The 17,972-nt window shown below is 41.6% G+C and overlaps 1 protein-coding gene across 1 annotated transcript in view; it reads left to right on the top strand.

The window, feature by feature from the left end:
* PXYLP1 (2-phosphoxylose phosphatase 1) overlaps positions 1-17,242 on the top strand; it is a 60,709-nt gene extending 43,467 nt beyond the window's left edge. The window contains exons 5-6 of the mRNA XM_030456599.1: positions 12,288-12,427; positions 14,941-17,242. Of these exons, the coding sequence (XP_030312459.1) occupies positions 12,288-12,427; positions 14,941-15,872 (1,072 nt within the window). The 3' untranslated portion in view covers positions 15,873-17,242. The remainder of the gene's footprint in view (positions 1-12,287; positions 12,428-14,940) is intronic.
* Positions 17,243-17,972: the final 730 nt, after the last annotated feature.

Below are 17,972 nucleotides of genomic sequence, written 5' to 3'. Positions count from 1 at the left end.
TAGCTGGCTTGATTACATGTGTTTTTTCTCTTTTAAGTATAGGGTTTGTGGAATTATTTTTTTTTTTCTAGCAGAGGACTTGCTAGTGAACCTACTGAGTATTTGCAGTTCAAGGAAAAATATCAAGAAAAAATAGCAGATGTGCTAGCAAAACCTCTGGGCAAATCTACAGCTTTATGTTGGTACCCACTCAGCCATGTCAGGTGTGGGGATTTCAGTGGCTGGGGCTGAATCTATTTTGTGCATTTGCACAAAGTACCTGACTCAGGAGAAGAGGCAGAGTTGGTTTCCTGAACTACTGGTGTACAAGGCAGTGTAGATACACCACCAATATCTCCCAGAATAGCATGGAATTTCCTCTGTCTTCTAAGAGATGATGTTCTTGCTTTTCTGGTGCAGGATTATTCAGAAGTGGCTGTAAGTGCTAATGACATGCTGAAAGGGTCTTTCTGACTTCGGGGTACTCAATGTGTGTGTATGTGTTTTTCATAGCTCCTTGGCACAAGTGTCAAAATCAGAAATTGGAAAAATCATATGCTTATTTTTGAAAGAAGACTTCACTTTTAGAATGTCTCTCTTTTGAACACAACTCAGAATAACTGATTTATTTTTTTTTTTTACTATACTGCATGAGATTTATAAGTGGTAGTGGTCTGGGACTTTCTATGTAGAGCAGATTTTTTAAAAGAAGAAAAGAAAAACCAAACTACTCTGCTATTATGTTGAATCATAGAATCCTTGGGGTTGGAAGGGACCTCGAAAGATCATCTAGTCCAACCCCCCCTGCCAGAGCAGGGCCACCTAGAGCACTTCGCATAGGAACGTGTCCAGGCGGGTTTTGAATGTCTCCAGTGAAGGAGACTCCACGACCCCCCTGGGCAGCCTGTTCCAGGGCTCTGTCACCCTTACAGGAAAAAAATTTTTCCAGATATTCACCTTGAACCTCCTGTGCTCCAATTTACACCCATTACCCCTTGTCCTGTCACTGGTCACCACTGAGAAAAGCCTAACTCCATCTCCCTGACACTCACCCCTTACATATTTGAAAACATTGATGAGGTCACCCCTCAGTCTCCTTTTCTCCAAACTAAAGAGACCCAGCTCCCTCAGCCTTTCCTCATAAGGGAGATGTTCCACTCCCTTCATCATCTTAGTAGCTCTGCGCTGGACTCTTTCAAGCACTTCCCTGTCCTTCTTGAACTGAGGGGCCCAGAACTGGACACAATACTCCAGGTGCAGCCTCACCAATGCAGAATAGAGGGGGAGAGAAGACTTCACTTTTAGAATGTCTGTCTTTTGAACACAACTCAGAATAACTGATTTTTTTTTTTACTATACTGCATGAGATTTATAAGTGGTAGTGGTCTGGGACTTTCTATGTAGAGCAGATTTTTTTAAAAGAAGAAAAGAAAAACCAAACTACTTTGCTATTATGTTGGTTGCTTTTTTATTCATAATTCAATTTCCACCAGAAAGTTTGCTTTGCCAAGCAGTGGCATTCATTGGTTTTTATATACTTCAAGAGAACATTGAATCCTTTGAGAAGTGCCCAACCCCAACAGTGCCTTGTGGCCCCCACAAACCGATTCTGAAATGAGATATTCAGCCCTGAGATTGCAGACAGGGGACTAAACTCCTGATATCTCTGCCATGGAGTTGAGCAGACAATTAATTTCCCTAACAAGATGAAAAAGGACTCATTTGCTAATAGGTATGATAATATTTTTAATGACCTGCCTTTAAGGGGTGAAATTATTTTCAAAATGAAACACAAGATAAATAAATAGGATCCAAATTCCTTTTGGAGTCTTTAAGGGCTGTGATCTTCTGATCCTGCTCAGTGTCTGTCGTATGAGAATGTCTGTGTAGAGAACTTTATTGCCAAGATGTAAACTGGAAATGACAATGCTGGATGAGTAGCATATTTCTCAGCGTTACAGTGCTACATGAGAAGGTCTTGTCTTTGTATTTGTCTAGGTTTATATTTGTCAGAGAAGCTTTTATAGCTATTTCTGCCTCAGAAAACAGCAGGAACGCCCTGGGGTCACAAAAAACCAGCCTTAAAATGCAAGCAAATAGTGGAGCTTTTCACACTGCCAAGAGCATGACCAAGTCAAGCTGGTAGGAGAGCAGAGTGACAGGAGACAAAGAGGCCAGCAGTGGAGGTGCCCTTGGTGTGAATGATTTATGAAGCATTAGAGCATCAATGTGTAGGTGATACATCCATTACCATTCCCAGCCAGCACAAACGAATAGAGAGCCAAAAAGACCATCTCCTTGAGAGCAGAGTTCATGCAGAATAGAATCTTCTGCCTGACCTTGGAAGGGCATAAGGAAGATGAAAGGAGTTGGCTCTGTACTGTTCTGTCTAGATGAGTTAAAGTTGGCCTTTCTGAATAAAGCTAAAATTGGTACTGGCTTTGCCATTGTTTGGAATGTATCATTTACTACTTTAACATCAGGAAGCTATTTGCTGCATTTGGCTGTCAGGCTTTTGTTCCTTTGTAATGTAAATGTGGTGCTTGATTGTGAATACATTTATCTTGAGAGTATTACAAGGTATTAAAGGTATTGCTACCTTTGAACTGAAGGGTTCCTGATGCTGTAGAATTAAGTTGTGGTGTCTGGTTGAAAGTCTGGCTTGTTTAAGCTCTCTGGACTTCAGCTTCAGATAAGTATGCTGCTCATATTCAGTCTGTCCTTTATTTGACTTGGCATTCAGCTGATGGAATTCATTAATTAAGCAGATTATGCTACAGCCCCATGGACTTCTAATGGTTATGCAAAATAGCCTAGAGGTCACACTTCAGTTTTGTGAATTAGGGATTGTGACATGTAAATGTGGAATGAATATAAGCAAATAGATTAAATGCTTTGGACATTTCTTCCATATAAAACTCCAATTATTATTACTGTTATTACTATAATCATCACCACCAGGATTATTTTCATTGTTCTGGATGCAGATTTCCAAAAGGAACTGAATAATACATACAATACCTTTTTCCTTTAAGAAAATTAATTGAATGATACTACAAAAATCCTTTCATTGTAGTGTTTGCCTATGGGGGGGAATAAATTAACCCCACACTTCTTTTTCTCTTTTTGTGTTGAAAGTACAAAAAAAAATAAAATAGTGCAGTGTTCCATCACAGAGTTTGTATGCAAGATAGAGAAGAAATGCTTCCCCTGTACTCAGCGCTGGTTAGGCCTCACCTCGAGTCCTGTGTCCAGTTCTGGGCCCCTCAGTTTAAGAAGGATGTAGAGGTCCTGGAACAGGTCCAAAGGAGGGCAACCAGGCTGGTGAAGGGACTCGAGCACAGGCCCTATGAGGAGAGGCTGAGAGAGCTGGGGCTGTTCAGCCTGAAGAAGAGGAGGCTCAGGGGAGACCTCATTGCTGTCTACAACTCCCTGAAAGGAGGCTGTAGCGAGGTGGGAACTGGACTCTTTTCACAGACGACCTTCAACAAGACAAGAGGACAAAGTCTTAAGTTGTGCCAGGGGAGGTTTAGGTTAGATATTAGAAAGAATTTCTTCCCGGAGAGGGTGATCAGGCTATGGAATGGACTGCCCGGTGAGGTGGTAGATTCTCCGTCCCTGGAGACATTTAAAAAAAGACTGGATGTGGCACTCAGTGCCATGGTCTAGCAACTGCTCCGGTGGGTCAAGGGTTGGACTAGATGATCTCTGAGGTCCCTTCCAACCCGGCTAATTCTATGATTCTATGATCTCAGAAGCCTGCTGCAATTTGATAGTATGCTGGGCTGATTGGCTAATGCCTTAAGGCACTTTGAGAGGTGTTGATGGTAATCATAAGAAGCTTAGCAGCAAATATTTGAATTTTAGGTTCTACATGTACATGTCTTGAGACAGCCAGGAAAATGAAAGAGAAAAGTGTGGGAGAAGCAAGTATTATAGTGTGAGCTAAAGGAGGTGTGAATTTGATTTGGAAAGAGGTCAAAGAATGGTCCACACCAGAATTAGGTCTTACAGGGCTCTTCTGACTTCTCTATAGACTTAGAGGAGCAGTGAACTAGACTGGATCACTAAAGAGTTTGTTATAAAAATGTAGAAGCTGTAAGATAATTCTGAATAAATAAGCCCCAAAGGTACTAATGCTGTCTTAAGGGTCTCTTTTGTATACTACAATGATCTATTGTTGCTTTTAGTGGCTCTTTTCAATTACTGGCCCTTTAAAATGGAAACAGCATAGCCTTGGGTCTAACACTTTTTCTGTGTGTCTACTGGAACTTTGCAGAAAACGTGTTATTTTTGTTTGAAGTAGTAAAATAATATTATGCATTTTAAGTAAAGAGTAAAAGGACTTACTTATAGTGATGTTAGCAGACAGACTCTGGTAGGATACTAATACAGAAAGGTAATACTCATGTCAGAAGCTTTTGGTGTGCCTGGCATGGGCACATTTACTCACCAAGTGACACACTGAGGGTTGTACAGCATCTGGTCAGAAGTTTGTTTCTTTTGGCTTTTGCATTTACTAACAGAAGTGAGATTTGCATAGAGAAATGTTGTCTGTGAGTTTAAAAAACCAAGACTATCTAATTTGTATCAATGTCCACTGCTCCAAATTCTTTCCTGAAAAAATGTAGATCCCTTGCAGAGCTCCAGGGTATGGATAGCACTGTGAGAGGGCAGCACTGTGCAGCAGCAAATGAGTAACAAGTTTACCCCCTTAATTCCACAAAACACCTGTAATCTGCTGGTAGTTTTCTACTTGATTAACGCTCAACTTTAGCCTTTAAATACATGTCTGTTAGTAATTGATCTCAAAAATCATAGAATCATAGAATTGGCTGGGTTGGAAGGGACCTCAGAGATCATCGAGTCCAACCCTTTTACCACCGTTGCGGTTGCTAGACCATGGCACTCAGTGCCACATCCAGGCTCTTTTGAAATATCTCCAGACACGGAGAATCCACTACTTCCCTGGGCAGCCCATTCCAATGCTTGATCACTCTCTCCATAAATAAATTCTAATATATAACCTAAATTTCCCCTGGCACAACTTGAGACCCTGCCCTCTTGTCTTGCTGAGAGTTGCCTGGGAAAAGAGACCAACGTCCACCCGGTTACCGCCTCCTTTCAGGGAGTTGTAGAGAGCGATGAGGTCTCCCCTGAGCCTTCTCTTCTCCAGGCTGAACAACCCCAGCTCTCTCAGCCTCTCCTCACAGGGTCTGTGCTCGAGTCCCTTCACCAGCCTGATTGCCCTCCTTTGGACCTGCTCCAGGACCTCGATATCCTTCCTGAACTGAGGGGCCCAGAACTGTCACAGTTTCTCTTTTAATCATAACCTGGACCAACATAATTTTTTGTCTGTAGCATCTTGGATGGTGGTGATAAATACATTATTTATGCTATTCTTGAATTTTCATGCCCATGTAAATTATCTAACAAGCTGTAGTTGCATCTAGTCTTGTTCTTTCCACTTCTGTTTCTTAAATACTAGCTTTGCAATTTTTATAGATATGTGTTCTCCTATTTGTAGGTGGTTCAAAATGTTCCCACTTCCCTGGGAAACCGGCTCCAGTGTCTCACCACCCTCACACTAAAGAATTCCTTCCTAATATCTAATCTAAATCTTCCTTCTTTCAAATTAAAACCCTTCCCCTTTGTCCTCTCAGTCATGCCCTTGTAAAAAGTCCCTCCTCAGCTTTCTTGTAGGCCTCCTTCAGGTACTGGAATGTTCTCTAAGGTCTCCCTGGAATCTTCTCCAGGCTGAACAACCCCAACTCGTTCAGCCTGTCTTCTTAGAAGAATGTGATGAGTCTATATTTTTATTATTATATTCTTTTTAAAAAACAAAAGCAATTAGTTCAAGGAGCTAACCTCTTACCCCAAGAGGTTTATGTGCATGCAGGCAGTCAGAGCATCTCTTCTATCATAGAATCATAGAATTGGCTGGGTTGGAAGGGACCTCAGAGATCATCAAGTCCAACCCTTGAACCACCGTTGCGGTTGCTAGACCATGGCACTGAGTGCCACATCCAGGCTCTTTTGAAATATCTCCAGACACGGAGAATCCACTACTTCCCTGGGCAGCCCATTCCAATGTCTGATCACCCTCTCCAGAAAGAAATTCTTTCTCATCTCCAACCTAAACCTCCCCTGGCACAACTTGAGACCCTGCCCTCTTGTCTTGCTGAGAGTTGCCTGGGAAAAGAGCCCAACCCCCCCCTGGCTCCAACCTCCTTTCAGGGAGTTGGAGAGAGTGATGAGGTCTCCCCTGAGCCTCCTCTTCTTCAGGCTGAACAGCCCCAGCTCTCTCAGCCTCTCCTCATAGGATCTGTGCTCGAGTCCCTTCACCAGCCTGGTTGCCCTCCTTTGGACCTGCTCCAGGACCTCGATATCCTTCCTGAACTGAGGGGCCCAGAACTGGACACAGGACTCAAGCTGTGGCCTCACCAGGGCTGAGTACAGGGGCAGAATCCCTTCCCTGGACCTGTTGGCCACGCTGTTGCTGATCCAGCCCAGGATGCCATTGGCCTTCTTGGCCACCTGGGCACACTGCTGGCTCCTGTTCAGCTTCCTGTCGATCCAGACTCCCAGCTCCCTCTCTGCCTGGCTGCTCTCAGCCACTCTGTGCCCAGCCTGGAGCTCCCCATGGGGTTGTTGTGGCCAAAGTGCAGGACCCGGCACTTGGCCTTGTTGAACCTCATCCTATTGGGATCATCCCAACTCTCCAGTCTGTCCAGGTCCCTCTGCAGAGCCCTCCTGCCTTCCAGCTGATCCACACTCCCCCCCCAGCTTAGTGTCATCTGCCCTATCCAAGGGCAGAAAGCCCAGCTGCCTCCCTTGCATTTCCCAAACACTGGTCTTGGAATCTTGAATTCCCGTGCAATAAATTCATTTTCATCCATGTTTCTGACACAGTATTTTGTGCCATTGCAGCTAAGCCAATCAGATGTTTTTAGGGTGTCATGTGCATATGCTCATTCTGGTATCCTCACTTTGCTGTGCTACCTCAAAACAACCAGCAAGTTTCAGTGTATGAGTTTTCTTTTTAAAAACAAACAAAACTCAATACAACAAAATATCAGCAAAAACCCAAATCTCTGCATTATTACGTGTAAAATCCTCAACGAAAAAAGGAATTGTTATTGAAGGATGTCAGCTCAGTTGCTGGTGGAAATACAGGTGTAGTTCAAATAGTTGCACAGTATAATTGCACAGATAGTGTCACAGTGTGCACTGGTTGCAGTGTGGCAATAGAGAGATGACACTTCTGGTGCTAAAGCTTTTTTAAGACCTTTACAAAGAAGGTATTTTAGTGGTGAGTAGGGATTTAAGTGTTGGTCCATTTTAATGGCAGTGCATGAAAACAAGACTATTAAATCTGGGATCTCTTAACTCAGTGTTTATTTTGGAAATAACAAAAAGGCACTGAATTCATTATTTAAGGGAAAAGAAGGATCCTTATTTTTTGTTGCAAATAGAATTTATTTTATATGGAGAAAGGTCATTAAAAGGCAAATCAATAAACATGAAAAACGGGGAAAAAAAGATGAGGAAAAAGTATGGCTGTTGGTAATGGTGTTATTTGAAAAGCCACTCCATGTTCTGGCAGAATTTGAAATAATTATTATATTAATACATTTCCCAAATGTGCTACCTTATCCTGATAATGTCCAGCAAATTAAAGAAGGGGTTCTCTTTAGGCCATTTTTATTTTCTGGTTGCTTTTATGGCAATAAAATTTTAAAGATATTTCAGCCTTTTCAAGTATAAAACTGAGTAATTTTCTTTTCTTCCTGCTCAGAGAGCCCCAGCAGTCTCAGCTGTGTTGCCTGGATACTCCATCTCCTGCGGCATCTGCAAATTGGCCAATTCAACAGAAAGATTCATATTCTAAATAAAAGAGAAATCTGGGGGTGGGGAGGGGGAATCATTTGTTAGCTTGTAGCCTGAGTGGTGCTGTAAATTTTGCTGTTGAGGAAAACACTGTTTTGTTTGCTCAGTTGGACAGAGTTAATCAGGAGAATTGCTGGTATGTTCAGAATGTGGTTACATGAGGATTACATTCAGGATAGAAACACACTGGAGGCTGAGATGTCTGTTCCCTTCAGGCAGGATAGTTCTTATTTCTGTCCTCTTTTTTTTTTTTTCCTTGTAATACATTTTACAAGTAGTAAGCTTGAAATTGATACTCAGGAATATGTCTAACTTATATTTCAAACTCTGCTTCTGTGAGCATGTTCATAGAATCATAGAATGGGCTGGGTTGGAAGGGACCTCAGAGATCATCAAGTCCAACCCTTGAACCACCGTTGCAGTTCCCAGCTCAATTCTTAGCTAATGAGGTGAAGGACAAGCTTCATTTACAGCTCCTCTGTGTCTCTGATATGCTCCAGGGCACACAGAGAAGTGTAAGAACTGTAAGGAAGGGGTGGGGTTTGTCCCCCACTATTAGTGACTCAAGGAGAAGAGACCTCCCCCATTTCACTGGCAGATAAATAAGGTTTCAGCCTTTTCAAGCATCTGATATTGCTGTCCTGACCTTTTGCCATTATTCATAGAATCATAGAACTGGCTGGGTTGGAAGGGACCTCAGAGATCACCAAGTCCAACCCTTGATCCACTACTGCTGTGGTTCCCAGCCCATGGCACTCAGTGCCACATCCAGGCTCTTTGGAAAGATCTCCAGACACGGAGAATCTACTACTTCCCTGGGCAGCCCATTCCAATGCCTGATCACCCTCTCCAGAAAGAAATTCTTTCGAATCTCCAACCTAAACCTCCCCTGGCACAACTTGAGACCCTGCCCTCTTGTCTTGCTGAGAGTTGCCTGGGAAAAGAGCCCAACCCCCCCTGGCTCCAACCTCCTTTCAGGGAGTTGTAGAGAGTGATGAGGTCTCCCCTGAGCCTCCTCTTCTCCAGCCTCAACACCCCCAGCTCCCTCAGCCTCTCCTCACAGGATCTGTGCTCGAGTCTCTTCACCATGTTCTTAGCTTATGCGCACTTAAAAGAAAAAAAAAGTAATCTGAAGTTAAGGAGCTTGTATCTAGTATGTAAATGAAAAGCTATATTAATACACTGGACTATAATTTTATTAACTATCATATGTTCTATGATTTTGTCATGGGTATTAGTTTTTCTTGCCTGCCATTATTTAGGGAAATCTTTTTGCAAAGTACTGATAAGTGCTTCTTTTCTTTCTTCCTTCCCACAAGTGATCGGTGACAGTTCAGGTTTGATTCCATTAGAATCTGGATTTTTGTAAGCAAAAGAAGCAGAATTGATAATACAGTTCTAGTTTTCTTGCACATGTATTTGCAAATCTTGTTAATTTAGTAAACAAGGTTTAGGGAAAAGTTGAAAAAATCACCAGTTCAGCCTGCTATGTCTGTAATAAGCTTAAAAAGCTATTTGCTAATGGGCTTCATTTCATTTTCTCTACTTAATTCTTCCATTTTTAGATTGTCCTGCTGAGCTGTGAAAATAGCAAAATGCACAAAAAGTTCTGTTTGTAAGTGGCACATCTGGAGCTGGATTAAGCTTTCTAATGTGTGTGTCACTGCCTAATGACAGGAAGCCTCCAGTGCTTTGGAACAGAACAGAAACAAAATCTCTACTCAAATATTAAACTTCACTTGCAATGTTACTACTAAAACACACAGAAAAAGCCATGCATTTAAGATGTTGTTGAGTCGTTGGTTTTCCTTTCAATTAGAAGTAAAAATGAAAAAAATATATATTGACATGTTTCTCTCATTTTACCTTTTTCTTTTTTTCTTTTTGTCCCTTTCTAGCTGTTGTACCATAATTCATGGGGACATTTTCTTCACAATTTTTTTTTTTTTTTCCTGAGGGTAAATTAAATACTGGAAAAACACAAGTTTTATAAAATGCCATGACAATGAGCAGCCTATCTGTTGACAGAGGCACAGGATATGTTACTGTGTGTGTAAATGCTTGTGAGCTCTGCTTTATGTGTCCTCATTGAAGAGTTTCTTAGTTGGCTCTACCATCAGGGATCAGTATTGGGCCCAGTTCTGTTTAATATCTTTATCGACGACTTAGACGAAGGGATTGAGTCCATCATCAGCAAATTCGCGGATGACACCAAGCTGGGAGGAAGTGTGGACCAACTCGAAGGCAGGAGGGCTCTGCAGAGGGACCTGGACAGACTGGAGAGCTGGGCTGATTCCAAGGGGATGAGGTTCAACAAGGCCAAGTGCCGGGTCCTGCACTTTGGCCACAACAACCCCATGGGGAGCTCCAGGCTGGGCACAGAGTGGCTGGAGAGCAGCCAGGCAGAAAGGGAGCTGGGAGTCTGGATTGACAAGAAACTGAACATGAGCCAGCAGTGTGCCCAGGTGGCCAAGAAGGCCAATGGCATCCTGTCCTGTATCAGAAACAGCGTCACCAGCAGGTCCAGGGAGGTGATTCTTCCCCTGTACTCAGCGCTGGTTAGGCCACACCTCGAGTACTGTGTCCAGTTCTGGGCCCCTCAGTTTAAGAAGGATGTAGAGGTCCTGGAACAGGTCCAAAGGAGGGCAACCAGGCTGGTGAAGGGACTCGAGCACAGGCCCTATGAGGAGAGGCTGAGGGAGCTGGGGCTGTTCAGCCTGAAGAAGAGGAGGCTCAGGGGAGACCTCATTGCTGTCTACAACTCCCTGAAAGGAGGCTGTAGCGAGGTGGGAACTGGACTCTTTTCACAGACGACCTTCAACAAGACAAGAGGACACAGTCTTAAGTTGTGCCAGGGGAGGTTTAGGTTAGATATTAGAAAGAATTTCTTCACGGAGAGGGTGATCAGGCTATGGAATGGACTGCCCGGTGAGGTGGTAGATTCTCTGTCCCTGGAGACATTTAAAAAAAGACTGGATGTGGCACTCAGTGCCATGGTCTAGCAACTGCTCCGGTGGGTCAAGGGTTGGACTAGATGATCTCTGAGGTCCCTTCCAACCCGGCTAATTCTATGATTCTATGATTAATACCTCTGACTGTCTTTGTCCTTGGGTTCCAGACACCTCTTCACACTTCAGTGGTGTTATTGCACCCTCTTGTGGTTATTGCAAGTCTTTTTTTCAGACCTGAGGTTTTTGTACCAAGCCAGTTTCTATTCCAGCAAAGCATAATCGAACAAGAAACACAAAGCTCACTTTTCTGTAGAAGTTCTCTGAACAAATTGATATTATTTATATATATATATTATCTATATGTATCTTTATAGTGTGTTCAGGCTGCAAGTACTATTAAAGTGAAAACCCAACTAGGCCAGGGCTGCATCGACAGTTCCTGATTCTGTGCAAATAGAGAGGTGACTGCTTGACGTTGGTTGAAAGCTGAAACTTAGCAAACAAATCTCTATTTATGTGATGTACTTCTGCTGTAGAACTGTGATATCTTTGTTTTCTTAAGGTTTAAATCTCTTTTGATTACATTGTGGATTTTTTGTATATGTAATTTTCAGCAATACAAGAGCATTGTACAAACACAAGTGTGTTTGAAATCTGCAGGACATTTCAGGAGATCTAAGCATTCTTAAACTGACTTGAATTCTGTTTCAGTGAGTTAACCAAAGCTTTTTAGCTCTTTTCCAGTTGCATTCAGTACTTGCATTGTGAGGGAGGTGTCTCAAGTGTTTTAAGTGTCCAGCAGTGTTGAGCTTTTTCTTCCCTAGTAGTAGTACAATACCCAAAACATTGACTTGGAACTTTAATAGGGCCACTGGATACTGCTTTCTGGGTGCCACTTAATTGACATTACACATGCTATTTAATTTTAAGTCTGGAGTAATTAGAAATAAAGTTTGATGTTTTAGTCAGCATTGGACATTAGAAAACTCGAGAATTCCTTCAAGATCAACTACTTGGAATACTGGTTATTTGAACCCCTTTTGATTTTCACTGTCTTTGGCTGTGGTGTTAAAGTGCAATGGTACTTTAGAAACTGGAGAGAATGTGTTTTGTTTGTTTGTTTGTTTTTTTAAACACAGTCACTAATATTGCTGTGAATTAAAAAAAAAAAATCGAATTCCTCACTAAACCAAACAAATAAACAAGAAACACAACTAAAATCCTTCCCAAATTGCTTATTGAAAGGCATCATAATTTTAACATGATAAGACATGGGTTTCCCTGTAGGTTTTTGGTAATAGATTGCTTTTGCATACTTGCAGAAGTCTTGAGTAAGAGCAGATGTTGTCTCAGTGGGAAATAACCCCACACTGACATTTCTGGGCTGACATATTTAAAATACTTTATTCTCTCGAGCTCTTTTCCCATATGCTTTTGGAAATGTTCACATTTGGTTTATCTCTCTAGGAAACCTTCTCATCCTCAACTTGAAGCTTTCATTAAGCATATGTCCAAAGGGTCTGCAGCACAAATGGATGGTTCCCTGAGCAGCCTGCCCCGCTACCCCAGTCATTCCTTGTGTGAAATGGGAGAGCTGACACAGACAGGTAAGTGTCCTGGGCACCTGCTGACTTTCCCTCTGCTCTTTTAAACACACCCTGCTGTAAAAGGGATCTTCTGTTTTAATTTAGTCTGAAATAACTGCTTTTTTATGGGAAGCTTATAATGTTAGTTGCAGACTAGGCTGGGATATGAATAAAGCATTAGAGTCTCTACCATAAAAGTGGTGACAGTTCTAGAAACCATACTTGCCAATTTTGTTGCAGTTGGATTGAACCTGTAATCTATTTGTAACGGGGCAGAGCACCTTTCCTTGACGTTGCTCCACACCACAAAATTGTCACCTCAGTGAAAAATGGCATTGCTCAATCCCTGCTGGGGCAGATCTGTTTTCTGAGGTTTGTAATTCAGTTTATGCAATCACTTAGTTGCCAGTTAATACCTGTGATTTAACTGCTGTGTCCCCTCCAAGAGATTCAGGTGTAACAGACACACTTGGTGCTTGTGTTATGGAAAGAGAAAACCCCAGGTTTTGTAATGAAGTTCCAACAGTGTGCTTTCTGGCATGTTTGTTTAGGTATATTTTCAGCACAGGAAAAATGAAACTTATTTTCTTATTTCATCTGTCAGTTCTGCTTAGCCTAATTACTGGGAGAAAAGGTGGAAGTATCAGCAACTGAATTCCAAACAAAATTTAAAAAAACAGAACTTTGAGATTTCATCAGTTTTACCACTGAGACAAATACTGCTGAACTCTGGTAGTGAATATATTGTTTAGTTGTACAAAAAAGGCAGGAGAGATGGGAGTTAAGTGGAAGTGTTGCAGTCAGGGACTTGAGTATGTAGGAGAAGGGATGTGGAAAGCTGGTCCTGTGGGGTTGTTGGAAATACCAGAAAGAGACAAAGGACTTGAGACTGGAAAGAGAAACAAAGGCAGTGCTGGACCAGAGCAGTAGTAAAGGGAAAAGACCTTTTCTTTTGGAAAAGACCTGGAACTGCTGTCAGCAAGTGATAGAAAATATGAAGGGAACAAAAGGTGAGAAGACAATAGTATAGGAACAAGTTTCCAGTTTGTAAGAAACAGCTTTTCACAGATTGCACAGCTCTTGGAATTGTTTGTGTTCTCCACCCAGAATAGCCAGCAGGACTGAAAGTCCCTGTCTTTGTTTGCTGGGATGACTTTTCTGCATCTGCTCATATCAGTGTATCAGAAATGAAAATACAGAAGTGCTTTCCCACAAACACATGGGAAAACTGCTGCATACCTGGTAGAAATGTGATTGTGAAAAGGGTTACTTACATGTGAATTTTTCTCCTCAACATTAATTAATTTAATTTGAGAATTCACATTGACAGTACTTTTCTGTTCTCCTGTGTCTTTTCAAATTTCAACATTCATCTGTTCAATTGTGTTCCCACACCTTGCTTTTAACTGCATTGTTCTTTTTTTTTATCTTAAATATCAAAGTCTGAAAGAGAGTATGACTGGATCTGGGTAGTCAGTGTGTCTGGAGACTGACTGGTGAGAGTGAAAAGTGTGTTGAAGATTTTGGGAGTTAGTACTCAGCTGACTTTCAAGGAATCTCATGTATTTTAAATAAATAATAAATTAAAAATAATAATTAAAAAAATTGTTATTTATTAATAAATTAAAGATAAATTTAAAATAATCAAAACTTGCCTGCCAAGTCCCTGTATGTTTTGAGATCCTATTTGTTAGGACACAGTCAAGTCCTGCAATGTGACATCAGGACAAACCAAGGCAAGTTGCCAGAGAATTTTTCCTAACACAGCACTTTTCACATGACACTGGATTGATCATTGCCTACAACTTGTAACTGAGTTATTATCTGGGATTCCTATTGCCTGTGGTGAGTTATATTGATGCTCTGGTGCATAAAGGATTTATGCCTGTTGCTTTGCTGCTGTGGGAGCATAGCACAGGCAGGATGGATTCTGGAGCAAAGCTTTTGGCATGTGAGAAGGATACACCCTCTTCCTTTCCACCTTGATGAGGCAGAGCATTAGTTTAAGAATTATCAAGTAGTATGAGTATTGCCTGAAGGAAGACAGAGAAGGAAGTCTGCAGTTGCCTTCCTCACCACTCTCATTTGTGAGTTTACACACTGGAGTATATTCTGTGTGTTCTTTTCCTGACTCATAAGAGCCATAAATTTGCACTGTAGCTGCCTGTCTGAAAAAGTGACTCAGGTGCAGTCTCTTCATAACCATCTCACTTTTATTAGTCATGTTTGAGCCCTTCTGTCTGTGTCTCTAGTCCAAAGAAAAAATATTAAACCAGTAAGGTTTTAAATTTTATGCAACCAGCTTTTCATATCTATATCTCAGTTTAGGTCCTAGAGTCTGAGAGATTCTGAAGTACAGCAGGTGTCTTATTTCATGCAGTTTTCCTACCAATCATGCATAGGTGAAGTACAACTTTGAAGTTCATAACCTTTTAACCTAATTGCTTATTTATCAGTTAGACTGCTACATGTATTTTTCCAGATTAGATGATTCTAACAGTGTGTTGTAATTTCTTAAAAAAACTCTCTTTCAGGGGTTGTACAACACTTGCAAAACGGACAACTTTTGCGAGAAATATATATAAACAAACATAAACTGCTTCTGAGTAACTGGACAGCAAAACAGCTCTACTTGGAAACAACAGGAAAGAGCCGAACCTTGCAGAGTGCCCTGGCACTGCTCTACACTTTTTTGCCAGATTTTGACTGGAAGAAAATTAACATGAGGCATCAGTGGAGCACCATTTTTTGCTCTGGAAGCTGTGACTGTCCCATGCGGAACCACTACCTAGAAGAGGAACAGCGCAGACAATACAGTTTACGGGTGAAAAATACTGATTTGGAGAAAATCTATGTGGATATGGCAAAGATTGTAGGTATTCCCACCAGGCAGCTGAGAGCTTCCAACCCAATAGATTCTCTCTTGTGCTATTTTTGCCACAATGTCAGCTTTCCCTGTACCAAAACTGGCTGCATGAGTATGGAACACTTCAAAGTAATCAAAAGACATCAGTTGGAGGATGAGAGAGAAAGACAGGAAAAGAAACTTTATTTCTTGTATGCACTATTGGCTACTCACCCTCTCCTCAACCAGACTGTTAACCGGCTGCAGCGTATTGCGGAAGGCAAGAAAGAAGAAGTATTTGTTCTTTACTCTGCACACGATGTCACCTTGTCACCTGTTATTAGTGCCTTGGGCATTACAGAAGCCAGATTCCCTAGATTTGCTGCCAGATTAGTTTTTGAGCTGTGGCAGGATGGGAAGAAACCCAAAGAACACTTTGTCCGCATCCTTTACGATGGCACTGATGTCACCTTCCAGACGTCGTTCTGCAAGGATTATTACAAGCATTCCAACAAGCCAATGTGTCCACTAGAAAAATTTGTCAACTTTGTCAAGAGGGATATGTTCTTAGTTTTTAACAGCACTAGTTACCACGATGCATGTCGCAGAAGAGCACTGTAGGTAGGGCAGGAGGGTGAGAAGGAAGCTGTTAACTGGCATATCAGTGGAAGTCTGTATTCTCATTGAGGCACAGTTCAGTTTTTATTTCTTGTATGTATAAGTACAAAAATACATTGGCTGAAACGTTCTTCAAATAGCTTTATTTTCATTCAGACTGCAGATGGTCTCCAACAGAAGAACAAATACTGAGGGTGTGTTATGCATATGTGTATGCTCACATATGCTGTGTTAACTGAGGCAGAAGAAATCCCATGGGCTACTGTCACCTGGACATAGCTTGATATAGACTGAGAAAACAAAGACTATTTCTCTGTATTCCAGAGCAATACTTGGATACCTTTTTTTTTTTTTTTTTTTTCCCCCACCACTGTCTTACTATAATTTTGAGCAATTTATATCAAGATGTGGCACAACAATTCCAGGCATCTGCATTAAAACATTTGTAAGGAATTATTAAAGCTTCCTGCTAAAAGCAGCCTTTTAATGTTTAGAGGCAGGTCTTTAAAGCAAAGTGCATGTGTGTATCTGTGCATACTTACCTGAGCATGTACAAATGAGCCTGTGCCTTTTTGACCTCAAGGACCTTTAAATACTTGGCCATTGTTGCCAGTGTCAGAGAAGGGTGTACTAGAAAATGGGTACAACACTCTGATCGCACTTTCAGCACTTTGAATAGTTCAAACACAGTCTAGAAAGAGGTAAAAAAAAAACTTGTGACATTAAAATAGATAGCAAACACTAACATTACCACTAAACCTGAGTGGGAAATTAGGATTAGAATCAGTTTTATGGTGAACTGTTGGGCTCTTTTCCATTGTGAACATGTTCAAGCTGCTGTGCTATGTAACACATCAGTGTTTTAGGAATTTGATATAGTGACTGTTTGAGACAGCTTGACTGAACACTAAGAAAATTTTGTAGTTAGTATTTTTAGGAAGCTCTTATTTTGTAAGATCAGACTTGTACATATTGTAAGGTGTATATTTATATCACAGTAGATCTTTCTTACTTGTTTGGTTTGTAAAGACTTGTGAAGCTGACTTTTAGACATTTTTTTCCCCTTGATCAGGATATTTAGACTTAGAAACTGTCTTTTATGGGTAACTTGAACAAGTAGATTTGAGAAGTTGTGCTGCAAACTGCTTTCATCTCTTTAGGAATAGCAAATTGAGAACCAGTTTTTAATAGAACTCATAGAAATTTTATAATGGTGGAGGGTTTTTACACCTCTAGAAATAATTAGTCTGTGACTCGTGACTCAATGGTGCTAGTTTATCAGAGAAAATGTAACTGACTATTGGCATTCCACTCTCTGTTTTTAATGCTGCATTTAAACATGTTTCTTTAAATAAAATTTTGGAGACTTTGCATATTTGTGTGTTGTGTGTTATGTTTAGCTGTTTGCCAAGGCAAGCTGCTTGTTATATTATAACTTCTCTTCATATCCAGTGTAAGAAGGAGGAGGTAAACATTTCATGAAGACTGAAGCGTCATAGAAAGGTTGAAGATTTTGTACCATGCTAGGATTATAGAATCATAGAATTGGCTGGGTTGGAAGGGACCTCAGAGATCATCGGGTCCAACCCTTGAACCACCATTGTGGTTCCCAGCCCATGGCACTCAGTGCCACATCCAGGCTCTTTGGAAAGATCTCCAGACACGGAGAATCCACTACTTCCCTGGGCAGCCCATTCCAATGGCTGATCACTCTCTCCGTAAAGAAATAGTTCTTCAGAGTGTTATCTGTTGGGATTTTGAGGCTCTGTCCTTGATAGCTTCTTGGCAGGGCAGTTTTCCATGCCGTAGGAAATGCCCAAGCCCTCTCTGCTTTAGGACTTGTGATGATCTGCAGCAGTTTTGGGCGCCGACCCTGCACCTCCACCCCCTGGTGCTGCTGTCCTCATGGGCTCACTCTTACAATTCAGCGTATTTGATGCTGCTTGGTTTAGTAGCTCTCTTCCTTGCTCACTGTGTGGGTGCTGGAGAAAACGCTGCTTCTGGACCTTGCAATTGCAGCATGCGCTTGGCCTCTCCCGTCCTTCCAGCCTGCAGCGTTCCTGTCAGCCCCAGGTAGCCCCAGAGCCTCTGAGCTGCGAGGCT

Source organism: Calypte anna, chromosome 9 (assembly GCF_003957555.1).
Source record: "Calypte anna isolate BGI_N300 chromosome 9, bCalAnn1_v1.p, whole genome shotgun sequence".
Classification (NCBI taxonomy): domain Eukaryota; kingdom Metazoa; phylum Chordata; class Aves; order Apodiformes; family Trochilidae; genus Calypte; species Calypte anna.
This window is presented reverse-complemented; position numbering and strand designations above follow the sequence as displayed.